Below are 14,447 nucleotides of genomic sequence, written 5' to 3' on the forward strand. Positions count from 1 at the left end.
GATCGCGCAAAGAGCTACTGCTTTTTAGAAGTGCACATTCCAAGCTAATCAAGCGGGGAATCGTTGCGACATGCCTGAAATGCAGAATTTGAAAATCTTGTGAGCCTGAGATGGCACAGAGATTTGATGCGTAAACTGAACGCATTCATCAAGCCGGGTGCCTAAAACGCCTCATCACTAGTATTCGTGAGGACCTGGTCAAGACGCACATGAGGACGTTGAAGGGTGAACAGGGTAAAAAAAAAACAGGGATAAAGAAAAACAACCGACGTTGGGGATTCCCTACATTCATCGGCTTTCTCAAAACCCGAAGAATGTGGCCAGCAGGTATAAGATCAATGTGGTGCTTTCTGCTCCCTGCAAGCTGTCGCGCGTTTGCACCTTGGACAAAGTAAGAATGGTTAGGCAGTGCAAAACGAAACACCAAATCCGAGCCACTGAATGCAAGGCTGATGGTGTGTGCGTTGTTCCTCTAAGCTTGGGTAAGGAATATGTCGACTAGATAGGTCAGTGCTTCAACGAAAGAGTGAGGCAGTACAAGATTGCTGTAAAAAATGGCTACGGCAACCACATAGCCACTCACTGCAAAAGCTGCAGATGCCGTCCCGGTTTTGAAAACACTAAATTCAATGCAAGGTCTAAAGACAGATTAGAGCGTGAAATAATAGCAGCCCATTTCATCAAGCAGAGGGGCGATATCTGCATAATCAAGCCATCTGTGTCGCTGTCAGATAAAGGGATTAGTTTTCTTAGTGGGTCTTTGTCAGCGTTATGATCATAGTTTTGGTCCTTTTTTCACGTGTACGTTTGTTAAATCACCCCTTGTATCTGTTGGTTTTTATGTTTTGCTTTTATATTTTTGCCTGCTCGTGTGGTTATTGTTTTTTTTTCGTCAATAAACTTAGTTGGAAGTTGGCGCCAGTCCTGTCTTGTGTGTGTTGTCTCCGTCTTTTAGCGCCAGTACGCTTTTTTCGTAAACATGTCACGCTACAACCAACTATCTGAAATCAAAGTATTGCTGGGTGGACGCGGCCTGACTGGGCGGGCACGGCTGCTGTGGCGGCGATTGTGGACCACACTGGCTACCCACTCATCTCTGTCCGCCTCCCACCCACCTCAACCCAGAGCCAGCAGAGGAGGTTGCAATAGCCGCTGCCATTGCCCACAGTGAAGCCCGGTACATTCTCTCTGACTCTAAAACCGCAGTACTAAATTTTCTTAGAGGCAGGATCCACGAGACAGCCTACTCCGCCTTACAGCCCCTTCCTGCTACACTACCCCGCCAGGTGGAGCTGACCAGGGTGCCTGCGCACTCGGGAACACCTGGTAACGAGGCCGTCAATGTCCACGCCCGAGGACTAATAAACCGGACGGCGGCGGACTCGAGCCTGGATGACTCGAAAGAGCGCACGCAGACCTTCAGCGAGCTGACCAAGGCCTATCAGGCCGAACGTCAACTCTGCTCCCCAACCCACCCATCCCTTATCAACCCCCACCACATCCTGGGGCGCCGCCTGCAGACCCGAACACTCCCTACGCTCTAGCTACTATCCCGCATCCACCCGGGTGCCTTCATCCCATCCTGTTCCTTGTGCTCCCACCCAACCGCTACCCTAGCACACATCCGCATGGAATGTCCGGCTGATCCTCGCCCGCCGGGCTCGGAGCTCTCCAGCGGAGAGGCATGCGAGGGCTCACTGAGCGCGACCGACCCGCACCGGCAGAAGACCGCCACCATGCGGGCCGCGGATGTGCTGCAGCGTCATGGACTGCAAGACTTCTTGCGCAGTGGGACCGTGTCTGGCCTGGGCTTGTAGCCCACACCAGTGGACAATAAAAGTTTCTTCTCTCTCTCTCTCTCACTCTCTCCAACAGGTATCTTGCCTATTATGAGCTCATTGTGATCGTCTCATCCCATCTTTTGCGGATTTCAATAATTGGAAGCAAAAAAATGTTATTCCTTCAATCAGCATTAAGTAGCACTACGACGATGCCGCAATTATCCAAGTGTCCTCCAACCTGCCGTTGGCTGCGCGACCAAAGGCGCGTAAAAAAGATGAAGGAAGAAAATCAGCCCCCATTGTACGTGCCATTGAGAGTCAATCAGCAACACTATCATTCGCTTTTGGCGTCGTATTTAAATGAATGATTCTTATGACATAGCACTCCAGCCTCTACTCTCATGAGATCACCAGTTTCCAGGTAGGCCAGGGTAACTTGAACGCTCATGGAACAATTTCTAGAGCGTCCTTGTTCCAACTCAAGTTGCCTACGCCCGCTTGGAGCCTATTCTCGCTGTTCAGCAAGAAAGTCCGCAGATCTTCAACCACGACGTACAGCAGTGAAGTCTGTGACTCCTACTCTAAACAGCACAAAGGCGACGAATATGACATACGCAGAAGCCAGTCCATATTTTGGCGTTTTTCAAGACTTTGTGTTACTTAGGCGAATAGTTGAGATCTGGGCCAGTTGGTGCATAGTTGGGCGAAAACACAGCAAAAGAACGAAAGACAAGAAGGAGGAATGCGCACTGCTACGACTGGACTTGCAACTGTGCTTTACTGAACAAGGCACCTTCTGTGTAAGGCTCACAGAACACGCGCAGCAAAACCAAACCCATTGTGTTACTGCCATTCAGAACGCAAAATTGTCCGAGAATTTGCTGTCCAGAAATATGCTGCATAGAGTGTTATGTGCTTTTCAGCTTTGAAAAGTATAATCCAGGTGACAGAAACCTCTTATTTGCATGCGTGATCTACCGACTGTCCAAAGAAAATCTTTTCCAAAAAAAAAGAAGAGAACAAGTTCGCTAGTCGCGTCTGCTACCTCTCACCCGCGGAATATACGCAGAGTGCTTGTTTAGTAAATTTATTCTTTTCTTACTTAACAAATCCTTGAAGGAACCAACAAGCAAAGTGAAGAAGTACACAGGGTGTCAGTCATGACTGTTTCATGCCAGATAAAAAACCGCATTCGGGCTCACTGGATAAACTGAGTAGCAAGTTGCAAAGTCTCATTGCTCATAGAGTGAACTGGTCCTCAAGAGGAGTTTTGGAACACCAAAACAGACCAAGGAAAAAATAAGATGTTGAGGAGTTCTACTTGTATGTCCGCTTGTGAACCGCAAATGTGTGCAATAAGCTTCTCTTGTAAAGTCGTCAGTGAGTGCAATGAATCTGTATACTTGCACTGGTAAATAAACGCAATCATGAAATATTTCATGAGCGTTAGCATTTGTGGGGCTGCGTAAAGCTATAGGTACCGTAGCCACCCCGGTAGCTCACTGGTTACGGTGCTCGGCTGCTGACCCGAGACACACGGTTTCGATTCCGGCCGCGGCAGCCGCATTTCACTTCCGTCAAAATGCGAGAGCCCCGTGTACTGTGCGATGTCAGAGCACGGGAAAGAACGCCAGGTGGTTGCAATTACCCCTACAATATGGCATCCTTCTTAGCCTGATTCGCTTTCGAACATTAAAGCCTATAAATAAAAAAATAATAAGTACCGTAGCATCCTTCCTGACTTCCCGTGCCTAATTGCTTTGGCCTTACAGGCGAATGTAGTAAATAATAGCCCCGTGCTCACAGGAAGTTGCAGGTCTCTACACTCGGCATCCAGATAACGCCGCAGCTGCCACGCAGAGTGTTTTGCGCTCATGCTACAGTTGTGTCCATTCGTCAATAATTTTCGTGTCTGTCTTACGCTGAATATGTTTGACGGCACTCCCGATCTTAACCGTCATGAAATATTCTACGAAGATATTTCTCATTGCCATCATCTTGATTCTTCTAGTTTCTCTGTTGTTACCTTTTTTATTCTTTTCGCTGTTCCTTTCTCATTCGCTGCTCTGAGTACACCACTGTAAAATATGCGTGCCAGTTATAGAGCGCACCACCATCAGTGAATAAAAATGAAAAAAATTTACAGTCGGAGAAAGATCTTCCACATGATATCTTGCTTCCTAGTAGCAACTCATACTGCCGCGCAGTGAATTTGCATCAAAGGGCGCAACGACCGATGGCTATTCTTAGCGGGCAGTACCTGCAATCCTCGCTTGAGCATTTTTTGGCATAAAATTTCCCGAAACCGCAGCCCTCGCTCTTCGCGCCGCCTGGAATCATTGCGTCGACGTGACTGATGAACAGCGGCTTTTAGGCCGTTCTGCGTGTTCTTATCTGGCCAGTGTCTGCCAGCAGTTAAGGTAGGTATGTTTTTCAGTAGTAATTTCTTAGTCACTTAAAATATGCCTTAGTCAGACAAGTGATTTTTCCCGTGTCAAGCTAAACAAAAGCAAATCTTTAGCGCTGAAGTGGGTGAAAACTTGAAACAACTCCGTGAAGTCGAGCATGGAGGTTATGAATCCACCAGTTATATTATGGTTCAGTAAAGTTGCCCTTCGGGCCGTATTTTCTTGCATTCATGCATCTACGGAAGACAAAGTAAGACGGTTAAAGGGGTTTCACAGTTGAAATCGGTCAGTGAAAAGATGTGCCATTTAGTTAATCTCATAAAATGAGGCAGTCAGAGGTTCTCTACGACAAAAACTGCCGCCAGCACGGGAAGCAAGGTTAAAACGCCGCATTGTCATAGATATGTCTATCCGACGAGCAGGAAAATATAACGGAATTTTTCAGTGTTCCTACGTGAGCTTCCAGGAGCCAGTGCAGAACAAGTGACTCAAATAACCCGCCGCACGCGACTGAAAGCCTTGACTGAACGTGCAGCCGATGAAGTCGCAAAATGTTAAACAGAAAACTTGCTTCTCCTCCATGGCACCCACAAATTTGCGTTCACGACAAGGGAACAGCATTTACTGCAGACTTTACTTTACGAATACGAAACTGCACTCAAACCCACCAACGTACCTAACATCCACGTTCATCGCCAAACAAGAAGATCACCGACGCGTCCGAGACTTATGCGCGAATCGCAAAACCGCAATCTGTGAATCGCATTGCAAAACAACACTTTTTTGTAGGAAACAACAGCAATGACGACATACTGCACGGCATAGACTCTCCGAAGACGCTGGACGGTATATTACACTTACTGTAACCGACAGGTCCGAGGTGAATGTAGCCAATATACTCACAGCCCCAGTTTAATGTATGATATAACAAGGTTGCATCGCCACTTACTTGCAAAAATCGAAGATGCTGCAGATGAAAATTGTGAGCCTCTCGTCGCGTGTCTGGGGAATGACAACATACAGAGCATTAGGCAATTCTCGAGAGATTTTGAATGTTTGGTCGCCAAAGAACAGCACAAAAATTCCAAAAATCGATTTTGCCTCACTAAACAGTCTCCTCAAGGGGTCGCACGCATAGTCGGGCCACCTTCCAATCCTTTGTTTCGTTAAACATTTTTGGTTGACAATCTCAAATTAATAAGGACTTTGACTGAAAAGTAGTCTAACAGGTTCGATAAAGCTTCGCGTGCTATCGAACGATATTTTGCCTTCCTCCAGAGGAGGAGTCCGCCACATTTCCTATCTCAATGATATAGTTAGTGGGAATAAATTGGTTACTAATTTCTACAGCGTTGCAACGGCTACAGTCGACCATAGAACTAAGCTCGTTTCTCTTTGCTTAATAGTTTTTAAGAAACATACTGTCAAGATTTATTTTAAAATATTTATGGCCTGCAGGTCTACACTGGAATTTACCGAATTGCTAATTCTCAGACAGCAAGGAAAAAATGTCACGTGAGTAAGCTTTTCAGTGAGCAAGGCAATGTTCCCGCGTTTACAACTTTGATGTAGTTCGTTCAGAATGAAAACAAAAAACTGCGGTTTATATAATCTTATTTGTTTTTATCGTTCGTAGCCGATATCGTAGTTTCAAAACAATGTTAGAGAATTCAAGCACTTCTCTGAGTACTGCAACTGGTAAGTGCTATTTGCACCGCTCAAATTGCAACCTGGAAACGTCAACTAAATTGGGACCCCAAAATCGGTTTCCGTTGCGTGCTGTGCATTAAATATGGTGCATAATCATTCACACACTTCTAAAACAGCTTCACCAAACTAGATTTAAAAACCTATTTTTTACTTGTTGTAGCGTGACCAGGTTCAACCACTTGATACAGTACTGCAATAGTTCACACGAAGCCTGAGGCTAAGATCTTTGGTCCTTCACGCCATCGTTTTGTGTATTATTTTTCAGCTTGCAGTGTCACCGTCTTTGTAAATATATTTAAATTACTTACACCAGCTTCGGCGACTGGATGTATTGCGCCTGGAAATTAGGGTTCGATTCCATGAACACCAAGACTTTTAGTGGCACGTAAGTAAGCTTTTCAATGAAGGCATATGAGAGTGCCAGCTAGACTTTGGCACGTGTAGGCGTAGCTTGTATGTTTATTTTACCGCACTGAGCTGCATAGTGGTGTGGTCGGTTTTCAATGCTTGCTGAGTATAGTAAGACAGGGAGAAGGGATAAAGAGAGAGCAATGAGCTTAAAGAGTCCTATGAGACCTGGTTAGCTCCGCCACTCCTGAGAATTATGACAAAAGAAAATGGAAGAAAATAAAACGAAAGAAAAGTTTACCTCTTATGTCCCTCCAAGAAAACCATAGCCGTTCTTATGCACGTCGAAAGGCAGATCCCGAGGCCTACAGCCTTTAACGCACTTGCACTTCGGAAGACTTTATTAAAGAGGAACGCGGTGGTCTCATCACAGCAACCTAAAATAAAATTCATTTTACAAAACGCCTGGTGTAATACTTATAAAGTCCTTCTGATTATTTCTCGAAACATTTTCCCTGAAAACAGGTTATTTTGGGACCGTAGATTCTAAAAACTGCCTGAAATCTCCGTGAAAATGTCTCTTATGTCAAACGTATTTTTGACCTCATCGTCCTGCTTGCAAAAAGCATAGCATGTCAATGGCTTCATGGATTTTTATGTGGCTTGTGACATTGTTCTCTTTGATAAAATCTGCATACACTGATGCTCATATATATTTTGGAATTACTTTCTCGTTCTTTTACTGTCAATAATTTGACATCGCGATATTGAGGGCACGTCGTGAACGTGAATACAACAATTTGTGTCGAAAAAATAAGACCTGAAAGTCACAGCTTCAACCCTTCCTTTGAGTAAGACAAGATTGACTGCAGGCTCATACCATGTTTTGTTGTCACGGCAAGGTTTCTGCAAATTCTGTTTTGCAATGAAGCATACAGAAGTTTATATTGTCAAAACTCCTAAATATTCCTGTATTTCAGCAAAATTTTGCATTTACACATTCGATGGACTCCCAGTAGGCGTGCAAATATTCATTGCTCTGCACTAAAAAAAAAATTTCACTTCCGATTCCCACGTCCTCCCTTAAAAGTAAAAGTGCCACAGTCCAAGGATTTCGTCTCTTTCGGCGGGTTATACTTCAACTGGTACATAGGCGCTCTGAGACAGGCGACGGTTGCAAATAAGTGCTACGTTCTTACTTTGCGTGTGCAATGGGTACACTCAGCTCAGTCAGCCTTCCAAATAGAAAAAGGCCACTAGACCATATCTAGATGCGTTTCTACCCCTGGAATGAACAGATTGCGTCCAGTTGTTCTATTTTTGCTTGTCGCTTCGCAGTAGCTGTAATCATGCCGGCGAGACTGGCCGTAATTAACCGTCGACATTTACACTTGCAAATTTGCCTTAGATCCAGGTTTTCCCAGCTTCTCGCCGCTTCCTCTTGGTCAGGCCTCTCAAAGATGCGCCAAATTGAAGCTCACCATGACGCCCTGCTATACTTGCACTCAGTGCACAAGTTGGTGTTCACATTGCAGGGAACTTGCGTAATACCTTTGCGCTGATAGTGGCAGCGAGGTTCGTTACCTTCTCAGCCAAACAACAGTGACCTGCTTCCCCTTTTGCGAAGCTACAGTTTTCCATGAAAGGGTATAAAACTTTCGGTTAAAATCTGTCCCTTGTCCTTTGTATTTTAACGATGTGTTGACCCCCGTTTTAACTGCCGTTTTCACACGCGGCTCCCAAGATGCATTTCTTACTTCTTACGTCCTCTGCCAGTTCTGTGGACTCCTGTTGCCCGTTTAAAAATGTCTGTACTAAAACCTGAGTGAAGAATAACCTCACAACCACACACCTTCAGCACTTTGCACCCAAGGACAGGGCATATGGACTCAGAGATCTCGAGGTCGTTCTCGACGAAGAACTGCCGACCAACTTCTTCGACGTATTCGACACCGTAGACGACGTGCCCGATCGTGTAGAACCTGTGTATTGCGAGCACGAATTTATGAAGTGAATCTACAGTTTAGATCAAAAAGAATAGATTCTATTTAATGATAATTGCTCTTATTATACAGTAATTTCTACCACGAGAGCTTGAAACCTGCGTTTTAGAGGTCACGACATAGCTGATCTCAGTGCTGTCAGGCTGGGTAAATGAAATGTACGTACCAATGTTATCACGGCAGCAATGCTGATTCACTCCAAGGGTTTGTTTTATGAAACCGCAAAAGCACGACAAGGTTTATCTTCATATTACGCGGATAAGTAAACGATAAGGACTATCGAGTCTGAGCACTGATCAAACTGGAAGAACAAATCATGCTAATATTGAATACGCTGGCGTCTGGATCGTAAGCTTATGTTGCAATGAAACCCAGTGGGGAGGAGTCAAGACGAGTGCTTCATCTGTTCATTCCAGTTCATTCTCGAACACTATCAATGCCGCAAGTACTGTCTCTAAGAAACTCTATAAATGGTATGTTGTCAAATCCGCCACTGCAAATAAATAAATGCTTTAACTATTGAAATACTCCGATCTCTCAGGCATCTGTCATCCTTGCTCGTTGACATGCTAGTTAAAATAATTAGCCTGCACCAAATATTCGGTAGCATCAAGAGGAGGGGTCTCACGAGCGGCTTTAAAGTTGATTGATGCGAAAACGAACAGCTTTTATAGGACGAGAAAAACGCTACTAATGTGTTACGGAGTCCCGCATGATACACATCTCCTTCTAGGTGCTTACCCAACACATACAGAATACAGAACTCTGAGACTAATCGTGATGTTTTCTACTCAATTATATTTCCAAGTGTCGCTGTAGTGAATAATTGCGGGCAGTAATCGCGAGGCTTCAATGGCCCCCTGGTGGCCAGCAGCCATTCGTCCACATTAATCTCCTGCTCCATCTCCCTTTAAAAATTAGCCGCATTGAAATCGTTGATGTGTGTCCCCCGCATAATAAAAAGAAAGAGCATAACAATGACTTGGTGCGCATCCTTCTGTACGAGTGACGAGTGAATGGGCACAGAGGAGATGCGACAGCGCTCCGCTCACCAGTGCAGCTCTCGGCCCTTGCCGCACATCGGCACAAAAACAGTGGCACATCTTTTGCCATCCAAGATCAGTTCCTGGTGACGTTCGAGGAACCTGCGTAGGTGCGATACTGCAATGTCAGTGATTGGAAAATGCAAATCCGTGACGCATAACGCTTTACTGCCACTCTATTGGGTCATTGCGCTAATCTAGTCAGTTATCTAGTTTCCCACGCTTCCGGAAAAGCGGAACAAATAGACTTCTTCTCCCTGGTGTGAGCAGTGTGCCGTCAAAAAGGTGTGGCCCGATGAGCAAAATCATGCACTTTCGGTTCTGAACCGGTTTTTGTGGTGTCGAGCTCTACCCCCGGCCGCCTTTGTTCCCTGATTCCAGACGCCTCGCAGCCTTTCATCTCCCGGTGACAGCCTCCTTTGTACGGCGCATATTTTGCCCATCGGACCAGAAACACGTATGCTGATGACATTGGCCGGGAGAGGTCTATTTTGGGCGCATATACATAAGAAAAAAATTACTGTGCCCACAACAAAGGTGGAAGGTATCACACTTCACGTCAAGACTGCCACAGGCTATACGTAATATGCTTCGTGCGTAGTTATATTTAGCGACTATTGAAGCCTAGTCTCTGCTTTCGTTGGTTTCTTATATCAGTAGTGGCATGGGGCTATATTCTGCTGGTTGTGTGGGAAAAAATCTATGAAAGGAGATTTCTGTAGTAATTAAAGAAACCCGATTGGTTTAAACGAATCAACTGCGGTGTTCTCTGTAGCCCTTAGTGTAATATAGTATATCACTACTAAAAGAAACGTTTTATTCTGTCTTTAAAGATTGACATTTGTCAGATCGAAGTGAAAATAACCGCTTGATCTTTTCTGCAAAAACTGAAAGCTAACCACGCTAGGTTTTGTAGGATGGTATTTTGGGGAATAGTGAAATGAAAAACTAATTTTTCATTACCCTAATGACGTATGGCTATTTTAACAGCTCGGAATCTTTAAAATGTGAACAGGACAGATACAGTGAAGTAATGCAAAATGTTCATTGATTAGCATTTCGTCTTCGTGTTAGTCAACTATCCCAGACAATTTGAGAGAGCGTAAAGCTTGACAAAATAAACGTTTCTATATTGTGGCTCAAACTAATAGTTCCTGTTTATTTATTGTCAACACTGCACTTACCTACCAATAGAATATGACACTGTATGGCGCCTTCCTTTAAGCGGTTAGTAAACTAACCTCACTTGCATTTAATCTCCTTTTGGAGCCCGTTACCGTTTCACTCTGTACTTTGTACAAAAGGATGTCGGACGTTTTTCAACAACACGGATAAATCTTACGTCATGTATGTCATAACGAGCCCATCTTTCCCCTTTTCTTGTTTTTGTTTCTTTCGTGACGGTTAGTTACTAATATTTTTTGAGAAAAACCTAATGGTGAACAGTTGTTGCCCCTGATTAATCATCACCTAATGGCGTGCCGCATCTTCAATTAGTTGCAGCTTTGCTAAGCCAGGAGCTGATATGCATGACAAAAGCTTCGGCCCAAGCTCGACGGAAAATTTCGATAGACAGCTCATAGACCACCGCAAGCTGTACTTACTCTCTTGACTATTATCTTGATAATCTATATCGCGACTACTTGCATGAGGTTTTACAAAAAAAGGGCTTCAGATTGTACCCTACTGTCCTCTAGGGTAATTATGCGCTGTGGCTTAGTTTTGTGGAAGTGCGAACAGCGTCTAGAGTTAGCAGACTGGGAACTATGTTGAACCAGCCGTGTTTCAACCATGGCTGGTTGAACACCGATGACTTGCCAATCCTATTTACCGATATAACGAATGCCAATCAGTCATGAAGCATTCTCATGTACCAAGTGCTTCAAGATTAGGGTCTGATTTATTAAAGCCAGCTGTAGCTTTTGTTCTTTGCCAGCGGGTTCGAAACCTAAGTTGTCACATGTCCACGCGTGAAGTCGCGGTAAAGGGCGCTGAGATTCCCGCTCTATAATTTTTAGTCTCCCTGTTATGCGATTCATAACACAGTAGTGAAAGCTTCCATCAGATGACGTCACAGCTGACGCCAAGGCCAAAAATTGACGAGGAAAGTGGCCTCGCATTCAGCTTTACGCAATTTTAAGACGCAATAAAACATAGCACAGCACAATAAAAACAAACTCGCCCAGCTATTCACTACTCTAAAACTATTCACAGCTATTAACAGCTATTCACTATTCTAAAGAATACTGTCAGTAAAGGAGTCGTTGATGCACGCAATATAATCCCGAGGACCTGCAGGCTCCTGGATGTGAAATAAGGTACGGGTCTTACGTCTGTGGACGACTTCGGTGCGGCGAATGTTTATTGGTGGTTGAGAAAACAAGAAAAATTCTTTCCCAACCAAGGAGGAACGAAAGTTGAAAACGTTTACCGATATGCCGAAGATTTCAGTACTTTTCTTCAAAATACAGAGGATAAGACCTGGCGTGCGCCTATATTTCCCCTGGTTTATATTTCTCTCTTGCACTTTCTGACTCAGATGGAATGGAGTCGTTTCGCGCTTTGCGTTACACGTAAGCCCTTCGATGATCTGTTAGTTTTTGCATCTCCATCAGGAGTGGCATGCCAAAATAGTACCTAACAGTATACTTCAGTGCACCTTATTGCTGCTTGGAGGACAATTACTTTGCAAAGGCCGCCATACAGATCGGCGTCCAAAGACTGCATGGCGTTGTTTTAAACACAGTGAAGCACTTTTCGAATCACTGAAGTGCGTTTGTAATTTCCTTCTTCCCATATAGACTCATGGTCATCTGTTACAGCCGGCGTTGTCACTTCGGCGGACGCCGTTGTTGCGCCGCGCGTCTGTTCTTTCATCTTTCCTGCCACATCTTTCAACTATACTTTGTCTGCACGTGGCAGCAATTGTGGCTCAGCTTGAGCCAACGGGCAGTTCCGTGCATTTTCATCCTTCGTTCAGTCGCAACAACAGCAAGGAGCTTCGGAGGGCGCGGTTTTGCGCCGCGCGTCTCGTTCCAACATTCTTCCTCTCTCCTGGCTGCACGTGGTAGCGATTGTTACTCAGCTCGGGTGTGATGTCGTCACTTTAGTGTAAAGTCATCACTCTAAATTTTGCGTCATTCTGTCACGGCCTCTCGCACACGGGTGCCCGGGTTCGATTCCCGCTTAGACGCAAATTTTCTTATTTTATTCAAATTACGTCGCATGAACCATGACGTCATAGGGGACCAAGTTCCAGCCACACATTTTGCGGGCACTTCCGGCGTCAAAATAGGCCTCTAATGCTTTCTAATTAATAAAAAAACATCACCTTTAGAAGTGTAGAAGGGTGGGATGGTTGGTGGTACATTTGCGACCAGACTTTGAAGAGATTTTACATGCGGCTCAAATTGAGCATATCAATACACTTACCGACGGCATTACTATGCCGTCGGTAAGTGGGTTTGCGAGGAATTTGATTGGTTGATAAAGACAGTATCGAGGCAATAATTTGCTGTACTTGTTTACTTTTTTTCCAGTGTTGTTCGTGTTATACTGTGCGCTTCGTACTTTGCTCTCATAAGTACATGTGCTGTTTCCTTCAAAAAGCTCACGCCAAGTCTGGCGCGTTTGCTGTCGCTCGGAGGGCGGGCAGTTTATGCTTCTACATTAATCACTGGCGTGGTCGGAATAGGAGATGCAGAGCATGAACGTTTAATGGTTTGGTTTATGGGGTTTAACGTCCAAAAGCGACTCAGGCTGTGAGAGGCGCCCTAGTGAATTCCTCCGGAAATTTCGACCACCTGAAGCTCTTTAAGGTGCACTGACATCGCGCAGTACAAGGGCCTCTACCGCTGCCGGGATCGAACCCGCGTTTTCGGGTCAGCAGCGGAGAGCCATAACGACTGAGCCACCGCGGCGGGATTGACGTTTAATGACCCAGGCGGAGACTGCAATAAGTATTCTGCTTAAAGTTACCGCTTGGTGCATTTGAAGTTCACTGCCCACCGTGTGTTCAATTTTTTAATCCCTTAGCTGTTTGCACCTACGCACATGAGTTGACTCGAAACTCGTGCGCACGCACCTATTAATGCCCAAACTGCCGTGCCATGGTATGTCGCCACGAGCCCATCGCTGCGTCCAGTAGCCGTGTAGGGAGTCTTGAATTGTCTTCAGTTCAACGTATGCCATGCCGTATCACTTGTAACTGAAATTAATAAAGTAAAATTGCTTGTGAGGAAAGGAAATGACGCAGTAACTGCCTCTCATATCTCGGTGAACACCCCAACTACGCCTTAAGGAAGGGTTAAAGGAGGGAGCGAAAGAAGAAAGGGTGAAAGAGTTGCCGTAGTGGAGGTCTGAAATGCCAGGAAGCGTTTCCGCATCGAAGCTTTGGTGTGAGTAGCCAGTCTCAGGAGGCGAGTTTCTTTTTTTTTCAGCGAGTTATGTGCCACACAGTCGAATAATACTAAGGGGGAGCAATTTCCCCTGTAGCGCATTCACAGAAGATAAAATTTCTTGAAGGTCAAGTGCTACATCGTTATCCTCCGAGCAAGCGAATGAAAACCTTTACATCTCGGTTTTTCTGTACATCTCACATTCTTGTACACCTAAGTGAAATCTAGCTCATTACTTGTGCGAAAAGTACTTCACTATGCGATACACTTGCAGTATGCACCTCCGTTAGGGAAGACCGGAACCTTTCTTTTGTGCCGCCTTCAGATAGTTCAGACAAAAGCTCTTGCCGAGGACTAGAATACGCTCAGGTAGTGGCATTGGCCGCACAATGGGTTAAACAATGTCGGTGCAACGCTATTTCTCTGCACTGTCGTGGAATAGCAGTAAGATCTGAGTTTTCTTGGTGTGTGTGCAACTGTGCCGAAACGGGACGAATGCCAAAAGAAGCCGCATAGAACTGCGCTCGTCTCTGTGTCTTCTTATTAGTTTATTTATCATTGGTGCACCCTGCAGCGCCGAAGTATTATAGAAGGGTAGTGGGCGCAGCATTAATGTGAGCAGCATTGAAATAAAATAACATGAAAACAAAATGGAGGGAGCACGAAGAAGGAACGTACCGATACCAGCGAAATAGAAGAGCAAGAGACGTTACAACGGGCCATTCATTCTACGATGATTGCTTTGAAAGAAGAGCAC

General features: G+C 45.0%; 1 protein-coding gene across 1 annotated transcript in view; it reads right to left on the reverse strand.

Moving 5' to 3' along the window:
• LOC149336885 (thiopurine S-methyltransferase-like) overlaps positions 1–13,484 on the reverse strand; it is a 30,435-nt gene extending 16,951 nt beyond the window's left edge. Inside the window, exons 1-4 of the mRNA XM_089554264.1 lie at positions 13,378–13,484; positions 9,303–9,395; positions 8,100–8,229; positions 5,139–5,191 (exon numbers count right to left, since the gene is read on the reverse strand). Coding sequence (XP_089410390.1) covers positions 5,139–5,191; positions 8,100–8,229; positions 9,303–9,395; positions 13,378–13,484 — 383 coding nt within the window. The remainder of the gene's footprint in view (positions 1–5,138; positions 5,192–8,099; positions 8,230–9,302; positions 9,396–13,377) is intronic.
• Positions 13,485–14,447: the final 963 nt, after the last annotated feature.

The sequence above is a fragment of the Amblyomma mixtum genome, chromosome 7 (genome assembly GCF_055824585.1).
Source record: "Amblyomma mixtum isolate Tamu chromosome 7, ASM5582458v1, whole genome shotgun sequence".
NCBI lineage: Eukaryota > Metazoa > Arthropoda > Arachnida > Ixodida > Ixodidae > Amblyomma > Amblyomma mixtum.